Source organism: Ipomoea nil, unplaced genomic scaffold (assembly GCF_001879475.1).
Source record: "Ipomoea nil cultivar Tokyo-kokei standard unplaced genomic scaffold, Asagao_1.1 scaffold2480, whole genome shotgun sequence".
NCBI lineage: Eukaryota > Viridiplantae > Streptophyta > Magnoliopsida > Solanales > Convolvulaceae > Ipomoea > Ipomoea nil.
In genome coordinates, this window is record NW_017618908.1 from 2,515,383 (window position 1) to 2,543,271 (window position 27,889).

At 44.7% G+C, this 27,889-nt stretch overlaps 3 protein-coding genes across 8 annotated transcripts; all 3 read left to right on the forward strand.

Annotated features, from left to right (window-relative positions):
• Nucleotides 1-489: 489 nt before the first annotated feature.
• Nucleotides 490-27,840, forward strand: LOC109153003 (keratin, type II cytoskeletal 1-like). 6 transcript variants are annotated; one of them, XM_019300720.1, is made up of 10 exons: nucleotides 490-601; nucleotides 888-1,010; nucleotides 2,367-2,447; nucleotides 2,540-2,628; nucleotides 2,718-2,792; nucleotides 2,970-3,034; nucleotides 3,108-3,179; nucleotides 3,489-3,680; nucleotides 3,858-3,876; nucleotides 27,419-27,840. In XM_019300720.1, the coding sequence occupies exons 2-10, from the start codon at nucleotides 888-890 to the stop codon at nucleotides 27,486-27,488; spliced, it is 786 nt and encodes a 261-aa protein (XP_019156265.1). In that variant the 5' UTR covers nucleotides 490-601; the 3' UTR covers nucleotides 27,489-27,840. The 6 variants fall into 6 exon arrangements, with proteins under 6 accessions (XP_019156265.1, XP_019156267.1, XP_019156268.1 ...); XM_019300722.1 differs by having other exon boundaries at nucleotides 3,858-3,866; nucleotides 27,412-27,840; XM_019300723.1 differs by having other exon boundaries at nucleotides 2,970-3,031; nucleotides 3,858-3,866; nucleotides 27,412-27,840.
• Nucleotides 22,275-24,608, forward strand: LOC109153001 (FAD-dependent urate hydroxylase-like). Its single transcript, XM_019300717.1, has 6 exons — nucleotides 22,275-22,506; nucleotides 22,591-22,737; nucleotides 22,961-23,029; nucleotides 23,110-23,504; nucleotides 23,629-24,181; nucleotides 24,445-24,608. The coding sequence occupies exons 1-5, from the start codon at nucleotides 22,433-22,435 to the stop codon at nucleotides 24,177-24,179; spliced, it is 1,236 nt and encodes a 411-aa protein (XP_019156262.1). The 5' UTR covers nucleotides 22,275-22,432; the 3' UTR covers nucleotides 24,180-24,181; nucleotides 24,445-24,608.
• Nucleotides 24,763-25,707, forward strand: LOC109153005 (3-hydroxybenzoate 6-hydroxylase-like). The gene is made up of 4 exons (XM_019300725.1): nucleotides 24,763-25,118; nucleotides 25,214-25,360; nucleotides 25,513-25,581; nucleotides 25,631-25,707. Exons 1-4 carry the CDS (start codon nucleotides 25,045-25,047, stop codon nucleotides 25,662-25,664), a joined length of 324 nt encoding a protein of 107 aa, XP_019156270.1. The 5' UTR covers nucleotides 24,763-25,044; the 3' UTR covers nucleotides 25,665-25,707.
• Nucleotides 27,841-27,889: the final 49 nt, after the last annotated feature.

The window sequence follows — 27,889 nt, forward strand, 5'->3', positions numbered from 1 at the left end:
GGGGTGAGTAACAATTTCTTAAGTTATAAACTAATGATACTTACTAATTACTAGCTAAAATAAACAATATGCAAATAGAAGAAATAAAATATTATTGATTGTGATTAATATTTTAGATTTTAAAACATATTAAGTAAATTGGAAATCTTATTTATTTTATAAAAAAATGTAATTACGAGGACAACTCACAACCTTGCTTTATTTTTTTTTTTGAAAATGAACGTAACTGTATTTCGTTATCAGAAACATTTACAATAAACGAAAGAGGAACATCACTTCAAATAATATGATCAAAGACAGCTCACAACATAAGAGAGTATACTTGATAAATTTCGTGATTTTTCGGTATGAAAATCATTTGAAGGGAACAAATTTTAATATTATATCACGATATTGTTGCTTTGAGGTTTAGTAGGATTAGGAGGGCAAATCCTTTCCCGGTTAAACCGGCCGAATAGAGTTAGGGCAGCTGCCCCGAACCGGCTATAAATATTTGCGACTCCGCAGCAAAGCGGCCAGGGCGTAAACGAAGAAACGAAGCCGAAGAAGAGGGCTTTTCTCTCGTGGAGCATACTAATCTTATCCTTATTCCAAGCCACAGGTATCTATGGATAAAAGCTTCAGTCATTTCAGATCCTAGTAACAGTTTACTGTGTTTTATGGTTTCTGGATAATGGATTGATGAAACGATAAACCCTAGGTTTAATTCAGAAACCCTAGATTCTTTTTACTGTTGTGTTCAGCGGTTCAATTTGATTTTTCACTCAGAGATCCAACCTTGTACGGAATAAAATCTGGGATTTGCTTGAAGTTTTGTTTTTGTTTTCGTTTTGTTTTTTTCTGGAGGTTACAGTGTTAAGCAGTGAGTTTTTCTTTGTTGTGGATAGATGGATCGGTACCAGAAGGTTGAGAAGCCTAGAGCAGAGACACCCATTGATGAGAATGAGATTCGGATTACTAGCCAGGGAAGGATGCGAAGCTACATCACTTATGCTATGAGTCTGCTTCAGGTATACAGTTTATATTAATTGGTGCACACCATACTTATTTGCTTCACATGTATTGATTCATGCTGAGTATCTTATATGCTTTTGAAACTATACTTGTGTGAATGTTTTGCTGTCTATATGGTTTGGTTAAATGAATTGGTGTTACCTTGGTGCTGAAAGTTTGCCTATGTGTGTTAGAATTAAGTTATGATTTAAGGTAAACCGTTCATAGATAACCAAATATAGGAAGAAATTTTACTGGAATATGGTATATCTTTAGAAAAGAATTGAAGAGAGAAACCCGAGTCTTACTAAGTTAGAGTTCGCATGCTTGTTCACCTGAGAGTTAGTCCTAGTTTCACCTCCTTACTACCACATCTTGTTCACATGCTTTTTTTCATCCCTAATCCCTAGGAACTCCATTCTTCTTTTAATCGATTGTGACATATAAATAGCTATTTCTTAGAATAACTGGAAAGATACCATTTCCAACCACAAGTTCCTCAAAAACATTGAGGAACTTAATAGCTTTAGTACAATAGTACTGCACAATATATTGAATGCATACCTGAGGTGAAGTGACTGAACACACTAGGATGAACAATTCTCGCCTGAAGCTATGGAGTCGTGGATAAATTTCTGGGAAGCTTCGGAGTTGACAAGCATTAGATTGAGATTTGATGAAGTTTTTGGAGGCTGGTTGGCATTCTTAAGACTGAATCTCTCCTCAAAGATTATGTTCACTTGGTTGATGTATTAAAGCACAATTTTCTTCAATTGTGCTTCAATCCGTTCGATTTGAGACAATAACTTTTGACATTTGCAGTCTCATATAAATTTTATGGGTGCTTCCTAGCTCCTATTACAAAATGAGGCTGTTCGACTAATAAAAAGAGTATGAATTTTTGAAGGGTGTCTACATTCATTGTTGATGTGGCAGCAAATTGTAGCGGATGGATTTAACTATGAATTTGGATTCCTCATTAAAATGAGAACTTTTCTTTAATTAGTGCATGCATTGAACCACTGGCCTGTGATTTTTTAATATTTTGGTATAAATGGTCAGAAGTCTTCAAACTTCTTAAACAAACAAATGCAATTAGACTACCGAATTGGAAAAACTCCAAATATGCACTTAAATTCTGGAAACAATGCAATTAGGCCCTCGTGATGTGATGCTTCATGCTTCCTCTTCTTCATTGGACGAAGAGCCGTCATCTTCCACCTGAGATGGATGAGGAATCTTCTTCTCTATACCTGAGAAGTTTTACCAATCATTGAATGTCCTACACGCAATACGTCAAATTCATTGATATATGGTGTAATGAGACTGGCAAAAGGCTGAATTTGTGAATTATTGAATGCCTTTTAATGTAGGAAAAAGGATCCGATGAGATTGTGTTCAAGGCCATGGGTAGAGCAATCAACAAAACTGTAACTATGGTGGAGCTTATTAAGGTTTGCCCTATCTCATTGTTCTTATGTTTTTTGCTCTTCTTAATTTTGTTTTCCTTATCATGATTTTTAAAATTATTTTATTCTTATTGTAGAGGAGGATTGTTGGCCTTCATCAAATTACAGCTATTACATCCACTGATATCACTGATACATGGGAGCCCCTGGAGGAAGGCCTCCTTCCGTAAGAGCACCTCAAACTGAATTTCACACTGTATTGAATGACAAGCATTTTGAAGTGGCTGTCCCTTATTTTCGTTGTTTTGGTTGTAGATTGGAAACCGTCAGGCATGTTTCAATGATTACAATTACTCTCTCTAAGAATGAGCTTGATACAAAATCTGTCGGGTGAGTTTACAATTTTTTTACTGAATGTAGAACATAATATCTCCTAGTGAGTTTTCTCCTAACAATATTAGTTGAGCCAAATCAAAATTTTCTTTGGGTGAATGAAATTTGGGGAGAGTACCAAAACAGGCTCTTAGTTTAAATTTATAATGCTCATTACCATTTATTGTTCTGCAGGTATCAGCCACCCATACCAGCAGATCAGGTGAAGGTGTTTACAGAGATTGATTATGAAGGAGGTGGTATCCTATTTTGCAACTTACTATTCTTGATGTGTGTAATTGGAATATCATCTGATACTTAATTTTCATCCAGAAGGATCACCTAATGTTCGAGGAAGAGGCCGGGGTGGTAGAGGAAGAGGCCGAGGTGGTAGAGCTGCATCTGGTATGGATTTTGATTACCATCTACTAGCTGATTAAGAGGACTTTTCCATAGAGTCTTGATCTGTATACAGTTCAATTAGGATATATATATATATATATATATATATATATATATATATATTTACTTTATACGGATGATCTGAAGTGAATTTAGTAATATAACATTATTTGTCTAGTAAAATAGTAGATTTATGCATATTGTTAGAACATGATTCCTTGTACTGTTATTTTGTGTTGATCATAACTGCGAGGCTTTAATTTTTCAGTCTCATATTTGCTTGGAAATGATGATTTTTACATCTTGCTGCAGGAAATGGTTATATGGGTATGGAGTATGATGATGGTGGTTATGATAGAAGTCGCAACTATGGTGGTAGGGGAAGGGGTCGGGGTAGAGGCCGCTATTTCCGCGGACGTGGAAGGGGCGGTGGTTACAATAGCCCACAGTTTGATACCCAACAGGATGGTGGCTACAACCACGAGGCTCCTCCTCAGGGCCGAGGTACTGCATTGCATATCTCTAGACTAAATAACATTTGCTCTTGTGCATAACTCTTTTCTTTCAAGCATCTCAAAACTTGCACATAGTAGTAGCCCTTGATACCAATATGACTATCCATCCTTTTTACAATTACTTCAAACATGAATTCACCGTTTCCATGGGTGACAAATGGTGCAGGCCGCGGTCATGGAAGGGGGGGACCTCGGGGGCGAGGGCGTGGATTCAAATCAAATGGGCCGATCCATGCGGTAGCTGGAGGTGCTTAGTTGGTCAAAACCAGAAAGCATTGCAGCAACTATGATGTTCTAAGAGTGCCTGCTCAAATTCTCTATGTTATCCTGTTTTTTCTCAAATTGTTGCGAGTATTTAACTTTTAGGATGATATTGAATTGGTCCTATAATCGTTGTAGACTAATTTTAGAAATTGTGTCCACCTGTTTGTGGTGAGCCTTTTTGTTCTCTTTTTCCTTCTTTTTTGTTTCCTTTTACCATTTTTATTAGCTTGTTTTAGGTGTTTGTTTAAAGTAGAAAGGACTTGTGAGCAGCACATTCTTTAATTTATCTGTTAAGACAGGTTGTCACATTAGCAAAATGTTCATTTTTGTTAATATTTATGGCTTGATGTTATTGTTTTATCCCTTTTGCAGTTCTTTGATTGGATTGTATGTCATCTATGTACATTTTTAATTTTTTTTTTATAAAAAAAGTTAGTGTATTGGTCGGCATCATTATTCAAAGAAAGAAAGTCTCCTACTAGGAAGATCTTGTGCAATGAGTTTGATTAGAAGGGTGTTACAAAAATTGATCTTATGGAATTAAACTTGTAACTTTTTGAATGAGCAAATACTAATTTTGGTCTTACACAATGAGTTCGATTAAAGGGTGTTACAAAAGTTGGAACTTTGAATTAAATTTGTAATGAAGGGGTGTTAGATGTGATTTTTGAATATAGTAATTTCACCTATCCCCTTAATATTTCCGTCTTAAATGGTGGGTGGTAGACGTGATTTTTGAATATAGTATATCTGTCCCATTTTATATGTCTGGTTTGGTTAACAATATTAATATATAAAATTTATATATTTAGAAACTACACTAAAAGTACAATAAGAAAATAAACAAAGAAAACAATGAATAGTAAGTAGGACAGATAAAATGGGACAGAGAGTATAATTTGATGATGTGAAAGTACGGTGGAGAGAGTATTGCATAGATAAGGAGAGGTGGTCCAAAATGCATGGCTTGACCCCTTGAGTAGGGCTGTGCAATACCCCCGAAGGATTCGAACAACCCGTCCGACCCGATCAATGAATCACCGCATCTTGAGGGAATCCGAAAACTTCGGATTATATCCGAACCGGCGAGTAATGGTTTGTATATAAAGGACGGACGGGTAGGGTTAGGATTTATCCCAACCGAACCCGTCCTAGATCCGAAGTATATGCTTAATATAAAACCCTTCTTAGACTTAAGGTTTGTCAGTTGCCACTATGCCATTTCCATTCTCCTCCACTGCTCACCTCAAACTCTCTCTAAGCTTCTTCTCGATTTCTCCATCTGATCTTCTCATCTGATCTTCCCATCTGATCTTCAGTCCTTCTCATCTAATCTTCTTCCATAAGTTCCGTTCTCCCGTGAATCTCTGATTCTCTAAAGTCTGAGATTCTGAGAGTCTTAGAGTCTGTCCATCCCGAACTCCCCTTCGAGTCTTCGACAGTTCGACGGGGATCTTGTGGAAATCTCTATGCAAACTGGAAAGACGGTAGAAGTTGGACGCTAGTGGAAGTTTGACGCCTTGAAGCCCTAGATCTCAGAGGCAACATTTGAGAAAACAAGTAAAATGTAACTCTGTCATTTTTTTTTTCTTATTTTCCCGTTGCATGTTTGTCTGTTCTGTTCTAGTTTTATGATGTTGCATGAACCCTAATTTGTAACTGAACCCTAATTTTTAGGGCTTTCCACATGCGTGATGAATTTGTGCTTATTCTGATATGTATTTGTAAGTTTATGGTTAAAAGACACTTAAATTTGTAATTTCAAAATGTATGTTGGTGGTGGAAGCCTATTGAGTTGTAATTTATATTATGAATTTATGATATCCATGTTGAATGCTAAATTGTTGATGGTTGACTGTTGAAAATTGGAATGAATGTGTTATATGACTTATTCACTTATATCAGTTATATGTATGTTGTTAAGCACTTATGGTGCCATTGTGGAAGTACTAAGTATGGCTGTATGGTTAATTGGTTATGTTAGTTGTTGGATGATTGTTGAAGTGTTAAGCCCTAATTTGTGGGCATTTTCATAAAATGATGAGTTCATGATTCATGATCCATGACTCCTGATTATGGAATGAATTTGTTAATGTGTTATATGTAATTATGTATGTCAGTAGTCAGTACTGAGTAGTGAGTACTTACTACTGACTTACTGAGTATGGCTGTATGGTTAAATGGTTAATTGGTTAAATTGTTGATCCCTTGATGGTTGACTGTGGTTTGGGGAAGTGTTAAGCCCTAATTTGTGGGCATTTTCATAAAATGATGAGTTCATGAATCATGAATCCTGATTATGGAATATGTATCAGTGTATGTCCTTATGTGTGCTTGTGTGAAATGTGAATCACTGATTCCTAAGTTTGTAAGTTATGTGAACCCAATTTGCTCATCCTTAATTCCTTATAGATGGAGAGCAATCAAAATATAAGTGGATGTGGAACTGGACCTCTTCCATCTTCAACAGTGGATGAACAAGGAGTACAAACCCCAGGGTCAGGCATTGAGACAAATGCTCAATAGCCTAAGCCCACTCCTAATGTTCCTGCTGTTAAGAAGAGGAAGGAATTAGATTCTAGATCTATTGTGTGGGAGCACTTTGAAAAGATCAAAGATGCTGATAATAAAGTGATTAAAGGCAAATGCCTTTACTGTGCAAAACAGTATTTTTGTGAAACTAAAAAACATGGCACATCATCACTAAGAAATCATATGGTGAGTTGTCTTAAAAATCCTCATGCAAAGGATACAAGGCAGTCTCTACTTACATTCAACACTTTGTCCACTTATGAGGGTGTAACAGAGGCTCCTGAGGGTGTTTTGGAGACATGGGTATTTAATCAAGATGCCATTAGGAGGGCCATTTGTGAGATGATAATCATAGATGAGCTCCCTTTTAGGTTTGTAGAGGGCCAAGGGTTCAAGAGGTTTGTTCTGGTTGCTTGTCCTAAGTTTCTTATCCCTTCTATGTGGACCATTTTAGGGACATCTACCAAATTTTCCTTGATGAGAGGCTAAACCTTAAGAAGTTGTTTAGAGTGGGCACTCAAAGGGTTAGTCTAACCACTGATACATGGACTTCCGTCCAGAGAATCAATTATATGTGCATTACTGCACATTTTTTACATGACCAGTGGAGGCTTCATAAAAAAATTATATCCTTTGTCCCAGTTTCTTCTCATAAGGGGGAGTACATTGCAAAGGCCCTAGAGAGTTGTTTATTATAGTGGGGAATTAAGAATGTGTTTACTGTAACAGTGGACAATGCTTCCTCTAATGACACAGCTATGTGATTTTTTAAGAGTAAACTGTTATTTTGGGGTTCTTCTTCTGTTAAGGTCCAGTACATGCACATGAGGTGCATAGCCTATATCCTGAATTTAGTGGTCCAAGATGGGTTGAAGTTTGCAGATGAGTCAGTCAAGAGGGTGAGGGATGCAGTGAGATGGGTTAGGAACTCACCAGCTAGACTGACAAAGTTCAGAGAGTTTGCTGAACTATTTGGTGTGGAAGCTAAATTAGCTTTGCATCTTGATGTTCCTACAAGGTGGAACAACACCTACATTATGCTCAACACTGCAATTCAATATCAAGTAGTGTTTGATGCATATGAGAGAAATGATCCCTCTTATTCTGCTGACTTGGGAAGTGCTCATTCCTTCTTGTATTGGTGTTCTGTGGAAAGCTTAGTGAAGCTGTTGAAAGCATTTTATGATATGACAGTGAGGATCTCTGATTCACTTTATGTCACATCCAACACATTTTATGATATGACGGTGAGGATCTCTGGTTCACTTTATGTCACATCCAACACATTCTTCTCTGAAATCTCTGATCTCAGTTGCATGCTTGAAGCTATGGTGAACTCTAATCATGAGACTGAAAAGATATTATCATTTATCTTTAAATTTGTTTGCTTTATTACTTTTTGTAAGTTTTAAACTTGTAACTTTTTTTTTTTCCTGTTTTAGGCAATGGGGACACAAATGAGGAACAAGTTTAACAAATATTGGGGAGATCCAGAAAAAATGAACTCTATCATTTTTTTTGCCAATATTCTGGACCCCAGAGATAAGGAGGAGTACATGCCTCATCAGTTTGCCCAGTTGTATGGAGAAGTGAAAGGCAAAACTTTTTTTACCAAGGTCCAATATGCAATGACTGCTTTGTATGATGACTATGCAGCTACATACTCTGTCAGTTTTACCCAGACTGCATCTTCTACTCAACCACTCTAGTCTGAGGCTAACCAGGTTACTACTTGTACAGTTGGTAGGCCTCAGGCATCTTTGAAGAGCCAAGTTAAAAAAAAAAAAGAAGAGAGATTGGAAAGTAGTGAAAGCAGTAAGCAAACTGAGCTGCAAGTGTACTTAAGTGAAAGTCTTGTGAAGGATGATGAGTCTGTTGCTTTTGATGTGTTAAAGTGGTGGAAGAACCATAGTGAGATATTTCCTATTCTATCCAAAATGACTAGAGATGTGCTTGCAGTTCCTATCTCCACAATTGCATCTGAGAGTTGTTTTAGTACATCTGGAAGAGTACTTGATCCATTTAGGAGTTCATTGACTCCTAAAATAGTGGAAGCACTACTATGTACACAAGATTGGTTGAGGGCACCTAATTAGCCAATCCAAGTTGAGGAGAACCTGGATCATGTTGAAAGATTAGAGAAAGGTAAGACTTATTACTTTCTTAGTTACTTTTTTTTATTCCTTATTTCTTAGTTTACTAACTTATTCTTTTTTTTTCACTTTTACAGAATTGCCCACTGGAGCTTCATCTACTATACCATCAATGTTGCCAACAATCACTGTAATGTGTTTAATATTTGTTTACACTGTGTTTATTTCTTTAATCTGTTTGATATTCTGTTATGTTGTTGCAAGTGATGTTTAGCCTCTAAGTGGCTTGGCAACTTTCTGTTATTGAAATGTTGCTGCCATTAGATGAGTTGAGCCCAATTTGGCCATTTCTCTGGAGTCTGGAATTCTGGTATAACTCTTCCTTGCTCACTTTTCAGTTTGAATGTAGTTGTTTTATTTGCTGGCTATGATGAAGCTTCCACTTTTGTCTAAATAAATGGAATGGAGTTGGTATGTTGCCAATGTGCTAATATAACACATTCTGAGCAATTTGCCCACATTCTTACTTGATATGGAAAATTGCACTCTGAGCCAGTTAGCATAACGAATAATTGCCTAGTATTGTTAGTGTAACTGTCTAATAGTTTGTTCTTTTGTTCTCTAAACTCTAAACACTAAAGGGTCGTTTGGTTCACGGAATGTCAGATTATCTTAGGGAATGTTAGATTGCTGGGAATGTTAGATTACCGGGAATGTTAGATTCCTGTGTTTGGTTAAAACTGGGGTATGTAATATAATCATGTTTGGTTTAGGGTTATCTTTTATCCACACATTATAATATCATTAACATATTTTCATATATTTTAATAAATTTAAAAATTAAAATAAATAAATAAGATAACGGTATCATATGTAATTACATGATTTTAAAATATTAACTAAAATCTTGAACTTGAGAAACAAAATTATTTTTGGTAGGGAATATCCCGACCGACACAGCTTCACCACGACCGAGATGCCTTTGTCCTTTTGTCTATGACTTTGCAGGTAACAGGTCGGGCTCCTTGAGGAGAACCCGGTCGGGTCCGACCGGGAGTTGCCCGAGCGATGCTATGAACCCCGAGCGGTGGTCCTTAGGCGAGAGAGCTGGCTAAAGACACGTGGCGGCTTTCTACGTCGACAGGCAGGGCACCCGGGAGGGGGACGCGTGGAGGCTACGTGGAGTGCATGCCGAACGGCCGGAAGCTTGTCTCCGGCGTCGCGGCTATAAGTACCCACAGTAGCTACAGTGTAGGGGACTTTTGGACGATCGATAGGTTGTAACTAGAGACTCCCGACCGCAGTCAGTCGGTACTCAGGGCAACCAAGTAGATTGTACTTAGGAACTCTACCTCGATCAATAAAGACTTACTTGCTTTACTTGGTCTTGTGTTACTTATATTGCTTACGTGTAATTAGCAGTATCATTTTGGCGCCGTCTGTGGGGATCCGTGCAACAAGCCAACGTCTTGACGAGCACCCGATCACCATACCAGCATGTATCCGTGGGCACATAACAACTTCGCCGACGACCAGGCGGATGCAGCGAGCTCCTCCGACCACTACGCTACCCAACAGCAGGGTCAGACGATGGACCTCAACCTCAACCTTTCACCGCCACATCCGTCAAATACGTACCCGGCCGCCCAGCAGCCGGTGAATTACATACAGCCGGGATACCCACCGCCCGGTCTGCCATACCAGCAGCAGCCGATGATGTATCCCGCCCAGTACCCGTATCCGGTTCCACCTCCACCATACGGGTTTTGGCCAGGCCAACCAATGTGCTACACTTCCCCGGTTGGCTATCCACCATATACGCCTGCCTATACAGCTCCAGCCGCCGCCCCTCCAGTACAGCCGACCGCACAAGTAGAGCCGCAGCGTCAGTCCACTTCCCGGGCTCGACGCTCGGCTCATTCGCGGTTGGGGTCGGGGGGTGCTGACGCGATGGAGGCACCAGTTCAGGCCGTTCAAGCGGAGGACCCAGAAGAGGTTGCCCGAGCGGTAGCTTTCGACCGCCTCCGACCAGAGATGCGCCAGCGTCTGGGACCCCAGGACCCGAACCCCAGGCAAGAGGACGAACAAATGCGGGAAGCTAGCCACGAGGCCTCGTCCGGGTACAGCGGGTCGAGATCACATCGACGTCGACGCGCTCGGGATACAGCCCAAGCCGCCCAGAACGCCGAGCTCAACGAAACCCGAGGGTTGCTCTACAACCTCCAGGCGGAAGTTGCGCAGCTAAGGAATGCATATCCTGCAGCACCCCCGGCCGACCGATCGACCCTCCACCAGACGCCTTTCACAGCAGCGGTAATGGCTCAGCCTTACCCGCTCGACTTAAAGGTCTCGGGAGAGAAGAGTTACGACGGTCGGACAGATCCTGAGGCTCACGTGAACGATTTTTTCAGCAACATGATGCTGAAGGGCGTTTCAGACGCCGTGATGTGCAGGGCCTTCTACTCAACCCTCACCGGTCGGGCAGCAGAGTGGTTCCGCACCTTGCCCCCGGGGTCGATCGACAAATTTGAGACCCTGGCGATCAAGTTTGTACGGAAGTTCATTACCTCCAAAGTGGTGAGGAAGTCTTACATGTACCTCGAGAAGGCCAAGCAGCTCGAAGGGGAAAGCTTGACCGACTTCCTCATCAAGTGGAAAGCAGCGGTCGGGGAGGTCGAACCCATGGATGATGCGACCGCCACCCACATGCTTCACATCTCCCTCCGGGCGGGGTATCTATACCAGGATTTCATCCTTCACCCCCCGACCACATACGAGGAGGCCCTCCGAAGGGTCACGGATTACGCCAATGCTGGTGAGGCGAATGCCGTGAAACGTTCACAAGAGGTCGGTTCTTCGTCCCGTAAACCGGCCGGCCGGGCGGAACATCAATCGGGACACGATCGTCCCCGATCCCGCACCAGGCCTGGTGAGTTTACGGCCTTAAACCGATCTGCAGCGGAGGCCATGCAGTATGCTCAATCTTGCAACCTCATCAAACTCCCCCATCCCGATCGAGACGGCCCTGATAAGAGTAAGCACTGTGCTTACCACCGATGCGCCGGGCATGATACCAAGGAGTGCACCCACCTGCGCCAATTGTTGGAAGATTTGCTCAATTTGGGAAAATTGGACAAATGCGTGGGGAAGAGAGAAGAAAGTAAGAGGAATACCGATCGGAGGGATCACAGGCGATCTCATCACCGCTCCGATCGGTCGGGTCAGGACCGAAGAGACGATCGAAGGGACGATCGTCACGAAGACCGACGGGACCCTGATCCCCCGACCGGCAGTCGCCCGGTCGGCAAGCCCACCATCCATGTCATATTTGGTGGCTTAGAAGACGCTTCCCAGCCGAGGACGACTTGCCCGGTTGCGATTGTGGATTCCCGAGAAACCGGGAAAAGACAAAAAATGGAGCCCATAACCTTCACCTTAGAGGACCAACCTAGCAGCAGTGACCACGGTATGGAGGCGCTCGTGGTCACAATCGACGTCAAGGGAACGGACGTCCAGAGGGTTATGGTGGACACGGGTAGCAGTGTGAACGTCCTGTACTTGGACGTGTTCGAGAAGCTTGGCCTTGACAGGAAGGAGCTGACTCCGGTCGGTGTACCACTGTCGGGATTTACCGGGGCCCTCATTTACCCCGAAGGCAAAATCACTCTCCCGGTCGAGATCGGCACCCCCCCGAAGTCGATCAAGACAGAGCTTGAGTTCGTTGTGGTCAACCTCCATTGCGTCCACAACATCATCCTAGGCCGACCCGCCATCATGAAGATCGGTGGGATAATTTCCATGCCCCATCTCTGCATGAAATTCCCCACCCCAAATGGGGTCGGTGTGGTCCGTGGCGATGTCCAGTCCGCCCGGAAGTGCTACACCCGAGCGGTCAACAGGCGCGATTCCGGTCCGTCTTCCCGGGTGAACACTATAGCCAAAGAGGAGGCCAAAGAACGGAAGGAGCAACCCGAACCTTCCGAAGAGATAGAAGAAGTTCCCCTATTCGGGGACCGCCCGGATAGGAAGATTAAAATTGGCCGGGCCCTCACCCCCGAGCTCCGAGCGGAAATTCTGAGCATACTCAGGGAGTATGCTGATATTTTTGCGTGGGGACCCGAAGACATGCCCGGGATCGATCGATCGGTCATTTGCCATAAGCTAGCCGTCGATCCCGCAGCGAAACCGGTCGTACAGAAGACACGACACCTATCTTCCGATCGCCGCGAGTTTGTTAGAGAGGAGGTCAAGAAAATGGCGGCGATCGAGCACATCCGCCCGGTTATCTATCCTGAGTGGGTGGCAAACATTGTTCTAGTTCCAAAGCCCCCAGCTTGGAGGATGTGCATAGACTTCACGGACCTCAACAAGGCCTGTCCGCTCGACCCTTATCCTCTACCGAGCATTCATCAAATGGTCGACGAGACGGCCGGGGCCGAGTTGATGAGCTTCATGGATGCCTTTAAGGGGTATCACCAGATTATGATGCACCATGAAGACGAAAGTAAGACAGCCTTCGTGACCCCAGACGGGCTGTATTGTTACCGAGTGATGCCGTTCGGCCTCCGGAATGCTGGAGCGACCTATCAGAGAATGGTCAATATGCTCTTCGCCGATCTATTAGGCCGAACGATGGAGGCTTATATTGATGATATGCTGGTCAAGAGTCGGGACCGGTCCGACCACACTCGGGACCTCCGGGAGTGCTTCCAGATCATGAGGAAGTACCAGTTACGGCTGAACCCGACCAAGTGCACTTTCGCGGTTCAGACCGGCAAGTTCCTCGGCTACATGATGACCAAGAGAGGAATTGAGCCCAACCCGGCCAAAGTTAAAGCGATTCTGGACATGCAACCACCGTCTACCGTTCGGGAGGTCCAGCAATTGACTGGTCGGTTGGCAGCCCTCAGCCGGTTCCTCTCCAAGTTAGCCGAGCGCGCTTTACCTTTCTTCAAGGTATTGCGAAAAGTTAATGGGTTCGTCTGGGACGAAGAGTGCCGAGCAGCTTTCGATGAGCTGAAGGAGTACCTCATGTCACCTATTGTGCTCTCAAAGCCTGAGCTCGGAGAAGAGCTAGACGTGTACCTCGCCGTCTCCGATCGTGCAGTAAGCGCAGTGTTGTGCCGAACCGATCCGGAAGGGGTCCAGCGACCGGTGTACTATGTAAGCCACGCGCTACATGGTCCCGAGCTCCGGTACTCCCGGTTGGAGAAGGTCGTCTACGCCCTCTATACCGCCGCGAAGAAGTTGGCTCCCTACTTCCAGGGTCGAGCGATTCGCGTGTTGACCGATCAGCCGATCGGACCAGTCCTTCGCACCGCCTCTTCATCCGGTCGCCTAGTCAAATGGGCGTTAATGCTGACCCAGTACGCGATCGAATACCGACCGAGACCAGCAATCAAAGGTCAGGCTCTGGCAGATTTCTTGGTCGAGTGCACCGCCCGGGATACCCGACCCCCCGAGGTTGAGGATCCCGAGGCTGAGTGGTGGTCGCTAGCTACTGACGGGTCAAGTAGCAAAAAAGGAGCGGGCGGAGGAGTAGTGGTCACGAGCCCAGAAGGATTCAAGGTCTATTTTGCTCTCATGTATCAGTTCCACCCGACCAACAATGAAGCCGAGTATGAGGCCTTCGTAAATGGCTTGCAATGCGCTCGGGACTTGGGGGCTGAATACATCCGAGCCCAAACAGATTCTGCGCTCGTGGTCGGGCAAGTTCTCGGAGATTATGAGGTTAACGGAGAACATCTACAATTATACCGAGACCTCGCCATGGAGAAGCTTGCACAGTTCCGGGGGTACACCGTCCGACACATCCCCCGATCGGATAACGCCGATGCGGATATCTTGTCTAAATTGGCCCAAGACGCCCCGGAACACATGTCGAAGATAGCTCGGATCTTGGTGATCCCCAAACACAGTATCCATCGCCTGCCGGTCAACCCAATCCAACCGGTGGAAGATAGTTGGATCACTGATCTGAAGGAATACCTCGAGCACGGTCGACTCCCAGACGACCCGCAGTGTGCTCGAAAGGCCAAGCTGAGAGCCCCGAGGTTCCAGGTCTCGAACGGTCGTCTATATCGACGATCGTATGGAGGTCCTCTCATGCGATGCCTGACCGCGTTTGAGGCGGATTTAGTGATGAAGGAGCTTCACTCGGGAATCTGCTCCTCACATCAGGGAGGTAGATCACTGGCTCGTCGTATCATGGTGATCGGGTACTATTGGCCGTCCCTCCAGTTGGACTGTGAAAAGTTAGCTCGGGAATGTGAGACGTGCCAACTATACGCCCGGATGCCTGGACGCCCGGCAACGTTCTACCAGCCGGTCACGACCGCAATTCCTTTCGCCAGGTGGGGGGTAGACATCTTGGGCCCCTTTCCCCAGCTGTCCGGTCGGAGAAGGTTCGTGATCGTTGCCGTGGATTACTTCTCCAAGTGGATAGAAGCCGAGCCCTTAGCCACGATCACATCTCAGCAGTGTGCTCGGTTCCTTTGGAGAAATGTCGTTTCCCGTTTTGGCGTGCCCGTACATCTCATCAGCGATAACGGTCGCCAATTTGTGAGCCAATATTTTCAGAATTTCTTGGCCACGATCGGGACAACTCATGTCCGGTCATCTGTCGCTTACCCGCAGGGAAATGGGCAAGTGGAAAATGCTAACCGGACGATTTTGGAAGGTCTGAAAAAGAAGTTACACTCGGCCGGTCGTAGTTGGGCCGATGAGTTGCCATATGTCTTATGGACTTATCGGATGACCCCGAGGGAAGCTACTTCGGAGACCCCTTTCGCCCTGGTTTACGGAGCTGAGGCCCGGCTCCCGATCGAGGCGTGGATCCCGACCGATCGAGAGAGAACCTACAACGCGGAGGACAATGAACATGCCATGGCTGTGGAGCTAGCCGCTCGGCGTATGGCCGAGTACCAGAAGCGCGTCAAGAGCTCGAAGGACGTCCGGGTCAACCCTCGTTATTTTCAAGTCGGAGATTACGTCTTACGACGAAGGGAGGCCAGTCAACCTTTAGAAGGGGGAAAGCTAGCTCAGAATTGGGAAGGGCCGTACATCATCAACGCTGTCATCCGGCCGGGGACATACCGACTAGAGACAACGACGGGTCGGTTAATAGAGGGGACTTGGAATTCCGAGCACCTCGTTCTTTTTAGGCATTAGCCTATTTTTTGTATTTTTAGACGAAGTGGGGGCTGGACCTGCGAGTTAGTCCCGGTCGTCGTTTCTATGTAAATTTTATGATTGTAAAATTAGTTCAACCGCCTGCGAGCGGGAAAGTTTAATGTATATACGATCAATGATTGCTCGACCGAACGACTATATGCGGCGGCACGATCGGTTATTTTCTTTCACCTTTGTCATGAGCAGATCATTTCAACATTCAATCGATCGGGCGAAGTCTGTCGACCGGTCAAAACGCACTCCACATAGGCGGACACTCAGGTCACGCCACCGATCGGGGAAGCCAGGAGCTCTCGGCATTGTTCCCCGATCCGTCCAACTTCTGTCCACTATCGCACCCACTCGTGCCTCGCGCGCACAATAGTGTGGGGGCTGGGATAAGGAAGTATACAAGGCCCGTCGCTCGGTTACATTCCGACCGTAGAGGCTTGCCTGTTCTCGGCCCGTCGCTCGGTTATGCTCCGACCATAGAGGCTTGAAATTTTTTCGGCAAAGGCCCGGAGGTCGGGTCAACCCGATCGGTTGGCCAGTTTGAAGTCGAAACATCGAACGCACGACCAGGCCATAAGGCCGTAAGGTCGGGCGTTGAGCGGATCGAGTATCGCGAGACCGGGTCTAAAGGCCAGGTGGTCGAGTGATTGTGATCAATGTGTGCAAATGGGGAAGCAAGAAAATAAAAAACGAGCGACATAAGATGGAGTAAAAATAGAACTTTATTAGCAAACAAAAGTTGCCCGGTACAAATCGGGACCGGGCTCCCGACTAAGGTCTCTTACAAAAAGAAGGAAAGAAGCCTAAATCTACTTCTTCGCCTCCTGAGCGCCGGCGGTCGCCTCTTTCCCGCTCGGGCAGCCGCCGACGAAGCCCCAGGCTCGGGTACCTTGGCTTTCGGGGTCGGGGTAAAGGGGGAGGGACCGGGATCTGCCACGTCCGGGGGCAAGGCCGACAAGACCAGTTGGAGATCATCGGCATCGAGGGCCTCCTCCAACCGCTTGCGGGTGCGCTCGAGCATTTTCTGCTTCCCGGCCGTGAAGGCCCATTTCCCGAACGAGACGATCAACTCGTTCCCGACCTCGTCTCCTCGGGCTGCGGTCAGGAAGGCCGTGCCCAGCTCCTTGTTCTTGAAGGCCGCCCGCACCAGATCGCTCGGGTTCTCGAGCTGCGCCTTCAGCTCCCGGGCCTCCCCAATCGCCCGGCTGGCGACCTTCTCGGCCAGCACCCGTTCCTCGTCACCCTTCTTCAGGGCCTTCTGCGTTTTCTCCAGCTCAGCCTGGAGTTCCTTGATCTCCTTTAGACGACGAGCAGCCGTCTTCTTGTGGTGATCGGCCTCCTCGGCCAGCAAAGCTTGACCCTGAAGAAGTTGGGTCGCCCGGGAGATCTGCAACACAAAGAAGATAATCAAAGTTAGCCCGATCAACGATGTTTGGGCAAAGAAAGATTAAAAGCTGGGACTCACCTCGGCCAGATCGTGGCCAATCCGTTCAGCCACCTGGGTCGGGGTCATCTTCCCCAAATCCGCTCGGGCTGGCGCGGCATTACCGATCCGAGCCAGCACGGATGCCGGCTCCCTCTCCCGCCCGGCCGAAGGGGTCGGGCTGTGCTGCTCACGGCGGCGCTTCAGGCCGCCCACCTCGGTCGCGCCCTGGTCGGCGACCTTCTCCTTGCCCCGGGCGACCTCCACCCGAGTGACCAGGACGTCCGGCTGCTCCACGATGAAGCCCTCGCCCGTCGTCACGGTCGAGGCGCTCAGAGGTCGGGCAGATGGGATCTCCTTCTCCCCGGCCGCCTTGGTCTTGGCCTTCTTCTTCCCGCCGAGCGAGATCTTGACGGGTGGGGGAAGGGCGGTGTCTTCATCGCCGAACTCGGCCATAGCTGCAAAACAAGAAAGTTAGTTAGATCGAGGTAATAGGTCCGGTCGGGAAAAGTAGCTCGTGCCAAACCTTTCTTCTTTCGTTTGGACGGCTTGGCGACCGTCACGCCCATCGGAACGGGCAGATACTTCTCCGGCAGCTCGTACGTGGGGGGCGGGAGCATGGCAGCTGCGAGACTTTCAGCCGTCCGGTAGATTGTGTATTCGTGCACCTCGCTCGAGATCCGGCTGACCGCGTCCCTCAGCGCCTGCGTCTCGGCTGGCACCACTTGTTTCCGGAAATGTGTGCTCCAGACGCGATCGACCGGGAAGATCCAGGGCTCGTACTTGAGGGAGAAAATCCTGTTTTTCCACCCCTTGTTGTTCCCGGGCAAGCCTCTGATCGAGCACATATCCGTTCGGGACTGCAGCATCAGGAACCCACCCCCGTAGCGGCCCGGGAGAACCTTGATCTGGTAGATGAAGTTAAATAACTCCATCGTGCACTCGGCCCCGTGCCGAGCGCATATCTGTGGGAAGCAGGCCAAGATCCGATGTGCGTTCGGGCAGATCTGGGCCGGGACGACTCGGTAATAGGCCAAGAAGGCATTTAGGAGGGGGGTGAAGGGAATGGCGATCGGGGCTGTCAGGGAGTCATAGTGCATCCCGATCCACTTGCCCCGATGCCTGTCAATTACATTCCCCAGCTGCCGGCTCGTGTCGAATTCTGCCCGACCCCTGAGTATTTCGGCAATCCGAGCCGCCTCGCCTTTGGACAGCAGGCTCATTTCTTGCTCGACGCTCTCGCTGTTCAGGAACTCGAGCTCGACGGCTGGTCTGGCCGGCCCGGCCGGGTCTTCTTCGGTCTGCTCGGGGGTATTTTCTCGATCGCCCCCTCGAGGAGCAGCTTCCGGGTGGTCCCCAACCACCCGGGTAGGCGTTTCCCTAACGCCCTCGGTTGGAGAACCCCGCCCGCTTGACGTGGCTCTCTCTTCTTCTTCCTCGCTGGAGCTCCCCGATCCGCTCGAACTCGAGCTTGACGATCCTGAGGAGCTCGATGCGTTGACTCGCTCGGCGGCTTGCTCGGGGGCTGGCGTCGCTCGGGGACTAGCGTCCGGGGTGTAGGACATTATGTCCACTTCCTCGTCGCTGATGTGCTCGACCTCCTCGTCGTAATCAGCAATCGAGGCGTTTTGACTGTCGGAGTCCGTCATATCGATCTACCTAAAGGTCGGTCGGAGTTAGTAAGGACTTCAAACGTCCGGGACAGTTAGTTGACCTAGCAGTTCTACCTATAAATGAGCGCCTAAAGTAAAGAGGAGGGTGAGAGCTTACCGATTGAAGGAAGATTGAAGTTTGAAGCTTGAAAGTTGAAGTTTGCTTGCTCGACTGCCTTGCTAAGCTGCTCTGCTCGGGACTCTCTGAGGGTACCGACCGATGCGAAAGAGTGAGGAAAGTTCAAATGAGGGCCTCAAGGGCCTATTTATAGGAGGACATTTAGGCGGGAAATGGGCCAACTTGCCTGACACGACCCGCGCTGAATCCGAGACGACGGATGGGATCGCCAAGGCCGGCAGAGGCCGACACGTGGCGTAGAATGGAATGACAGCTGGCGGGTCGGCTTGGTGGCTGACGGTTGGGCTTCTTCATCCCGTCCCGTTTTTTCCCGACTGATCAAAAAGGCCCGGGCTGGGGGGCTCTTGGTAGGGAATATCCCGACCGACACAGCTTCACCACGACCGAGATGCCTTTGTCCTTTTGTCTATGACTTTGCAGGTAACAGGTCGGGCTCCTTGAGGAGAACCCGGTCGGGTCCGACCGGGAGTTGCCCGAGCGATGCTATGAACCCCGAGCGGTGGTCCTTAGGCGAGAGAGCTGGCTAAAGACACGTGGCGGCTTTCTACGTCGACAGGCAGGGCACCCGGGAGGGGGACGCGTGGAGGCTACGTGGAGAGCATGCCGAACGGCCGGAAGCTTGTCTCCGGCGTCGCGGCTATAAGTACCCACAGTAGCTACAGTGTAGGGGACTTTTGGACGATCGATAGGTTGTAACTAGAGACTCCCGACCGCAGTCAGTCGGTACTCAGGGCAACCAAGTAGATTGTACTTAGGAACTCTACCTCGATCAATAAAGACTTACTTGCTTTACTTGGTCTTGTGTTACTTATATTGCTTACGTGTAATTAGCAGTATCAATTTTATATGCTAACCTAACATAATAAAAATAAAAAAAATATATAATTACAAAAATAATTATGTGTGTGTGTGTGTAATAAACTAACATAACCAAGGTTATCTTACATAACCTTAGAAATTGAAGGGAATCACATTCCCTTCAAAATCCTATGTGGAGAGAATGTGACATTCCTTGGGAATGTTAGATTCCCTGAGATAATATGAACCAAACATAGGAATGTGAGCTTTGGAATGTCACATTCCCTTGGTTATGTTATATAACCTGAACCAAACGCCCCCTAATATTGTTTTAAGTTTGAATACTATCAGGAAGAAGAATATATTACTAGATTAGTGTTGATTTTGCCGACTGTTGATAGTCTGATTTTGCTGAGTGCTGAGTGCTGAACTGCTGATTTTGGTAATGTTTATATTTTACTATGTGTGTCCATCTGTCCCTTTTCCATGGCAATGATGAAGCTTCCACCTTTAATCTGAAAAGGATTAAGTTGATAAGTTGCTCTAAATTTATTGTTTATTGTAGCAATTTGCCCTTAATCTAAAATTGATATGGAAAAATGCTTACTGAGCCAACTATATAAATATATATATTAATCCATTTTTTGTGTTTAATTTAGAATTATAATCCATTCACTAACTTGTTACTTGTCACAATTCACAGGAAGAAGAGTAGCTGACTGACTTAACTCTATCTTGCTGAATGCTGATCTGCTTGACTGCTTGTCTGCTTAACACTTCACACTTCATTAGTTCACTGTTGTAGTGTTGTGTATTTTGTAATAGACTAATGACTATTGATTAATCTGTATTTTGTGTAATTTATCATTTTGTTGATAGACTACTTGGTAATACTAATTAACTAAGTTAGTATTACAATCTTAGTCTATTATGGCTCGTTTGGTTCACGAAATAGGCCGGGAATGATAGCATTCCGAGTAATAGGCCTATTCCTTTGTTTGGTAACCATTTCTATTACCAGGAATAATATTCCTGGTAACAACCTATTACCTCAAATAAGGTAATAGCTATTACTAGGGCCCCGTGGTATTAGCCTATTACTGAACGCTTAGGAATAGATTTTAGAATCTATTTTCTTTTTTACTCTTTTCTTTAACCTAATTTTTTTAATCCTATATATACATTTATCCTATTTCACCACTGTCGTCGCCACCACCATCATCGCCACCGCCGCCACCACCACTATCGCCGTCGCCACCACCATCGCCACAACTGTCGCCGCCCCTACCACCGCCACCACCACCATCATCACCATCGCCACCACCATCACCATCGTCGCCGCCACCACCACCACCACCACTGCCACCAGAACCACCACCCAGCAGCACCACAACCACCGCCACAACCGTCGCCACCCCCACCACCACTGCCACAACCGTCACCGTCACCACCACCACCGTCGCCCCCACCACTGCCACCGCCACCACCACCACTACCACCACAGCACCACCACCACCACCGCCACCACCATCGCCGCCACCACCACTACCACCACCGCCGCCACCACCACCGCCGCCACCACCACCACCACCACTGCCGCCACCACCACCACCATCGCCACCATCACATATTTTTATAAGGGTATTTATGTCTTTTAAAACATATTTCATTTCTATTCCTTAAATCTACCAAACACTGTTATATAATTCCTAAAGTTTATTCCTTCCGCGAACCAAACAATAGAATACAATTCCTATTTTATTCCTTGCCTATTTCATTCCTTATGGAATAACATTTCTATTACTTCAAAATTCATTCCGTGAACCAAACGTGCTATTAGAGATTTAGAGGCTTAGGCTATCCTCACTCCTGCAAAGAACCCATTGGCAAAGTGATGTGGTAAAATGAGGTGGAATAATATGCTATTTATATTTTATTTTTATTGCTTATTTGGATTGCCAATTTGCAAGTAATGCAAATTGGCAAACCATTTGCATCGTACAAAGCTGCTGCTACAACAGCTTTATACCTTTTTTTTTTTTATTTTAATTTTTAATTTTATATATGTACTTTTTGTTTGTTTTCTTTATTTATTTTATTGTCTGGAGTCCACTTTTCAAAATAGATTAGATTTGCAGAGATGTGGTGTGAATAGTAGATGATTTGCAAATGGGATGATATGAAGTGGGACTCATTTTAAAGAGTGGAAGATATTTGCAGGGATAAAGTTAGCCTTAGAACTTTAGAATTTAGAGTTTAGACTATTAGTTCTTACTTATTAATTGCTATTTTACTATTAATTTTGATTTATTTTTATTTTTTTTTCATTTTTTAAGACCAACTTACAGTCCGATATCCGACCGATCCAAACCGATTTGATTAGCATATTAATCGAACGGATAAATATCATTAATAACAACGGTAGAGTTTCCGTTCGGATTTGCTATCCGTCATCCGATCCGAACCGTCCGCTGCACAGCAGCATTCTCATTATTGGATAACGTGGTGGCGGGCTGGCGGCTTCAACAAGGTGTCAAATGTCGACGACTTGAGTGCCGTAGGCGATGAGCTCTCCCGCCGCCTATATATAGTGACGATGACTTGATCTTAGCTTGTTAGTTGGCGACGGGAGAAAAAGACAATTAAGGAGAGCTAATAATGGAGATGACAGAGGACATTGTTATAGTCGGCGCTGGTATTGCCGGTCTCGCTACTGCTCTCGGACTTCACAGGTAAGAAATTAACCGCTTCAATTCATTCAACCCGGCCCGGCCCGGCCCGCAGCGGCTGATCTGATCTGATAATGGTTGGTTTAGGCAGGGGTTGCGGAGCATTGTTCTTGAATCATCGGAGTCCTTAAGATCCTCAGGGTTTGCGCTTGGCTTGTGGACCAATGCCTGGAGGGCACTCGACGCTCTCGCCATCGGAGATTCACTCAGACAACAATCTCTTCCCATTACTGAGTTAGTCCTCATCTAAGCCATCCTTTTCTGTTTCAAAATTTTCAATCACAAGGCCTAGAATGACACCACTATTCAAGTTGCACTCTTTTTCCCTATGTATTTTAGTTGAGATTTAGCGAATTCTGGTAACTTCGTGCGTGGTGCTCTTTATGTGCTGGGACTAGTTACTAGTATATTGTGGATTATGGCAAACAATCAATTTCTCAGGTGGTGAATGGTACAGGTTTCAGGTTATCTCTGCAGATTCGGGACTTGAGAAATCATCTGTGCCATTGGATGTGTACAAGAATAGGTAGCTATACAGATACTGTATCATGATTTTTTTTTCGGCTTTCCTATCAGCCAATCTATGAGTATATCGTGTTGTATTAGAAACTCTGAATGCCGGTGCTTGAGAAGGAAGCTGTTACTGGAGACATTAGAGAAAAAACTTCCCCAAGGAACCGTCAGGTATTCTTCTAAGGTTGTTTTGATTGAAGAATCAGGACCATACAAATTGGTTCATCTGGCAGATGGATCCCTTGTCAGAACCAAGGTCTTGATTGGGTGTGATGGAGTCAATTCTGTGGTGGCCAAGTGGCTGGGACTCCAAAAACCAGTTGATTCCAAGAGGGCGGAAATTAGGGGATTTGTCGAGTATCCAGACAAACACGGTTTTGAGCCAAAGTTCCATCTTCTCGTTGGTGCTCAAGTTCACTTTGGCTTTATTCCTTGTGATGATAATGGCATGTATTGGTTCTACAATTTCACTCCATCCATTGCCCACTGTAAGCAAAATTTTCTTCACCGCTTTCCATATTCTGTGGCTGAAGATGCTGAACATGGCTCTGTTTGGCCGAATAGCTTATTTTAAGATACTAATGAGTTTTCATATTTCCAATTTGATAACAGTTGATCAAAGTGCAACAAAAGACCCTGTTAAGCTGAAGGAGTTTGTGTTGAGCAAGATCAAGAACGCGTCAAATGAAGTGAAGGGCGTCGTGGAGAGAACTCCACTCGACTGCATTTCCTGCGCCGGGTTGAAGCTGAGATTGCCATGGAATGTTTTACTCGGAGATATTGTCAGAAACAACATCTGTGTTGCAGGTGATGCCCTTCATCCAATGACACCCGATATTGGCCAGGGTGGATGTTCAGCTCTAGAAGACAGCGTTTTGCTTGCCCGACGCCTAGGGGAGGCGTTCTTGTTGAAACCAGGAGGAGCGGTTGCAGATGAAGAATTCGAAAGGATCAGATATGGGCTTGACAGGTACGCCAAAGAGAGGAGATGCCGAAGTTTTCTCCTCATCAGTTGTGCTTACTTGATCGGTTCCATTCAAGGGAGTGATAACCGGGTGGTGAGTTTCTTGAGGGACAACTTCTTGGCTAGATACACTTTGGCCATAGTGTTGGGAATGGCAGATTTCGATTGTGGGAAACTGTTGTCATCTCGATTAATATAGTAATTTCTGTTGAAAACTAAATAGTTAGGTTTATCTATAGGGTTGTGTCTGTTCATGAATAGGTATCAGTTATGAGTAGTTACTTACAGTTATGTGTTTGTATATATATATATGTACTATGTTTCTTTATTAGAAACAACATATAATACCAATATATTTCAGTTTTATATTCATTTCCTAGTCTTGATTCTTCATATTGCTTCCGCCTAACTGGCGGGTGGTATTATTCTCCACCCGCCAGGCCGTTCCATCTTCCAAATTCAACATTTCAATACGTTATTTAGAGTGTTCTCATTTCATTGTCAACACGGTGAAACATTTAAGCATATCTGCGAATAAATGTGTATTCTCAAAGATTGCAGTCACTACCCGAATGATCTTAGCTTACATTTAAAACTAAAAAAAATCAAGAACCCAAGTTTTTTGCTGTCTGGTTCCAAGTCATGTTCCGCCCAAATCTTGATTATGAAGGGAAAACTGGGTGCATCCTAGATGGGAACCCATATTTGAAACCTGATTTTATGCTGTGTATTGGGATTTTAAAGAAAAGGGTATTTGCTAGGCCTTCAAATTTTTTATTAATAATATTATTATTTTTTAAAAAGATGTTAGTGGCCTTGTGGCCTTAGCTTTTGTCTGAAGTTGTTTGTGAGCTTATGTAGAAGAATAATTTTCTGTCCAATAAACTAATGCTCCAGCATGAATCATTTCGATGGTGACTTCTTGTCTGTCTCACTGTCTGTACAAGAGATTAGTCAAATGTTGCCACAGGTGGTTGTGTCTGTCGTTTTCCTTGGTTGGATGCTCCTCTTAGTGGTGTATCTCCTTTGTTGACTGGAGTTTGGAGCAAATAGAGGAGGAGGAAATGGAGACAACAGTGGATATTGTTATAGCGGGTGGTGGAATTGCAGGTCTCGCTACTTCTTTGGGACTTCACAGGTACTATACCAAACACTGCTGCAGCCATAGCTAGCTGTTGATTATTTGCGGACTATATGTTACTTCTAAATCTAATGATTTCATCTGTTCTTTAGGCTGGGGCTGCAGAGCTTAGTTTTGGAATCATCCGAGTCTTTAAGAGCCGGAGGGTTTGGGTTTATGTTGTGGAATAACGCCTGGAGGGCACTCGACGCTCTGGGCGTTGCAGATTCACTCAGACCACATTCTCTTCCCATTAAAGAGTTAGTCCTTGTCTAAACCACATTCAATATGCACTCTTAGCTTTTCCCCATGTTTTTGCTTCAATTCAGCAAACTCGATCTTTATGTTGTGAATTATGCGAAAGAATCAGTTTCTCAGGCTTTAATTTATTGGTGGTGAATGAATGGTACAGGCTTCGAGTTTTCTCTGCAGATTCCGGGCTTCAGACCTCATCTGTGCCGTTGAATGTGTACAATAATAGGTATACTTTATCATGATTGATTTCTTTTTCTAGCTTTCATATATATCAGCCAATCTATGAGTATATATATCGTGTTTTATTAGAAACTCTGAAAGTCGATGCTTGAGAAGGAAGCTGTTACTCGAGACATTAGAGAAAGAACTTCCCCAAGGAACTGTCAGGTATTCTTCTAAGGTTGTTTTGATTGAAGAATCGGGACCCTTCAAATTGGTTCATCTGGCAGGTATACAGTTTATATTAATTGGTGCACACCATACTTATTTGCTTCACATGTATTGATTCATGCTGAGTATCTTATATGCTTTTGAAACTATACTTGTGTGAATGTTTTACTGTCTATATGGTTTGGTTAAATGAATTGGTGTTACCTTGGTGCTGAAAGTTTGCCCTATGTGTGTTAGACTTAAGTTATGATTTAAGGTAAACCGTTCATAGATAACCAAATAATCAAATATAGGAAGAAATTCTACCGGAATATGGTATATCTTTAGAAAAGAATTGAAGAGAGAAACCTGAGTCTTGCTAAGTGAGAGTTAGTCCTAGTTTCACCTCCTTACTACCACATCTTGTTCACATGCTTTTTTCATCCCTAATCCCTAGGAACTCCATTCTTCTTTTAATAGATTGTGGCATATAAATAGCTATTTCTGAGAATAACCCGAAAGATACCACTTCCAACCACAAGTTCCTTGAAAACATTGAGAAACTTAATAGCTTTAGTACAATAGTACTGCACAATATATTGAATGCATACCTGAGGTGAAGTGACTGAACACACTAGGATGAACAATTCTCGCCTGAAGCTATGGAATCGCTGATAAGTTTCCGGGAAGCTTTGGAGTTGACAAGCATTAGATTGAGATTTGATGAAGTTTTTGGAGGCTGGTTGGCATTCTTAAGACTGAATCTCTCCTCAAAGATTATGCTCAATTGGTTGATGTATTAAAGCACAATTTTCTTCAATTGTGCTTCAATCTGTTTGATTTGTGACCAATCACTTTTGACATTTGCCATCTCATCTAAATTTGATGGGTGCTTCCTAGCTCCTATTACAAAATGAGGCTGTTCGACTAATAAAAGAAGTATTGATTTTTTGGTGTCCACATTCATTGTTGATGTGGCAGCAAATTGTAGCGGATGAATTTAACTATGAATTTGGGTTCCTCATTAAAATGAGAACTTTTCTTTAATTAGTGCATACATTGAACAACTGGCCTGTGATTTTTTAATATTTTGGTATAAAGGGTCAGAAGTCTTCAAACTTCTTAAACAAATGCAATTAGACTACCCAATTGAAAAAACTCCAAATATGCACTTAAATTCTGGAAACAATGCAATTAGGCCCTCTTGGTGTGATGCTTCGTCTTCTTCATTGGATGAAGAGTCATCTTCTTCCACCTGAGATGGATGAGGAATCTTCTTCCCTATACCTGAGAAGTTTTACCAATCATTGAATGTCCTACACACAACACATCAAATTCATTGATATATGGTGTAATGAGACTGGCAAAAGGCTGAATTTGTGAATTTTATTGAATGCCTTTTAATGTAGGAAAAAGGATCCGATGAGATTGTGTTCAAGGCCATGGGTAGAGCAATCAACAAAACTGTAAGTATGGTGGAGCTTATTAAGGTTTGCCCTAACTCATTGTTCTTATGTTTTTTGCTCTTCTTAATTTTGTTTTCCTTATCATGATTTTTAAAATTATTTTATTCTTATTGTAGAGGAGGATTGTTGGCCTTCATCAAATTACAGCTATTACATCCACTGATATCACTGATACATGGGAGCCCCTGGAGGAAGGCCTCCTTCCGTAAGATTCAAATCAAATGGAAGGGGACCTCGGGGGAGAGGGCGTGGATTCAAATCAAATGGGCCGATCCATGCGGTAGCTGGAGGTGCTTAGTTGGTCAAAACCAGAAAGCATTACAGCAACTATGATGTTCTAAGAGTGCCTGCTCAAATTCTCTATGTTATCCAGTTTTTTTCTCAAATTGTTGCGAGTATTTAACTTTTAGGATGATATTGAATTGATCCTATAATCATTGTAGACTAATTTTAGAAATTGTGTCCACCTGTTTGTGGTGAGCCTTTTTGTTCTCCCTTTTTTTTTTCTTCTTTTTTGTTTTCTTTTACCATTTTTATTAGTTTGTTTTTAGGTGTTTGTTTAAAGTAGAAAGGACTTGTGAGCAGCACATTCTTTAATTTATCTGTTAAGACAAAGGTTGTCACATTAGCGAAATGTTCATTTTTGTTAATATTTATGTCTTGATGATATTGTTTTATCCCTTTTGCAGTTCTTTGATT

What these genes read in the sequence shown, in the direction of transcription:
- LOC109153001 (XM_019300717.1), top strand. Translation starts at nt 22,433, where the DNA reads ATGGAGATGACAGAGGACATTGTTATAGTCGGCGCTGGTATTGCCGGT. An exon ending in ACTGCTCTCGGACTTCACAG is followed by an intron (nt 22,507 to 22,590) that starts GTAAGAAATTAA and finishes TGGTTGGTTTAG; the next exon opens with GCAGGGGTTGCGGAGCATTG. An exon ending in CACTCCATCCATTGCCCACT is followed by an intron (nt 23,505 to 23,628) that starts GTAAGCAAAATT and finishes ATTTGATAACAG; the next exon opens with TTGATCAAAGTGCAACAAAA.
- LOC109153003 (XM_019300720.1), top strand. Translation starts at nt 888, where the DNA reads ATGGATCGGTACCAGAAGGTTGAGAAGCCTAGAGCAGAGACACCCATT. An exon ending in ATGCTATGAGTCTGCTTCAG is followed by an intron (nt 1,011 to 2,366) that starts GTATACAGTTTA and finishes CTTTTAATGTAG; the next exon opens with GAAAAAGGATCCGATGAGAT. An exon ending in AGGTGGTAGAGCTGCATCTG is followed by an intron (nt 3,180 to 3,488) that starts GTATGGATTTTG and finishes ATCTTGCTGCAG; the next exon opens with GAAATGGTTATATGGGTATG.
- LOC109153005 (XM_019300725.1), top strand. Translation starts at nt 25,045, where the DNA reads ATGGAGACAACAGTGGATATTGTTATAGCGGGTGGTGGAATTGCAGGT. An exon ending in ACTTCTTTGGGACTTCACAG is followed by an intron (nt 25,119 to 25,213) that starts GTACTATACCAA and finishes TCTGTTCTTTAG; the next exon opens with GCTGGGGCTGCAGAGCTTAG. An exon ending in TTGAATGTGTACAATAATAG is followed by an intron (nt 25,582 to 25,630) that starts GTATACTTTATC and finishes CATATATATCAG; the next exon opens with CCAATCTATGAGTATATATA.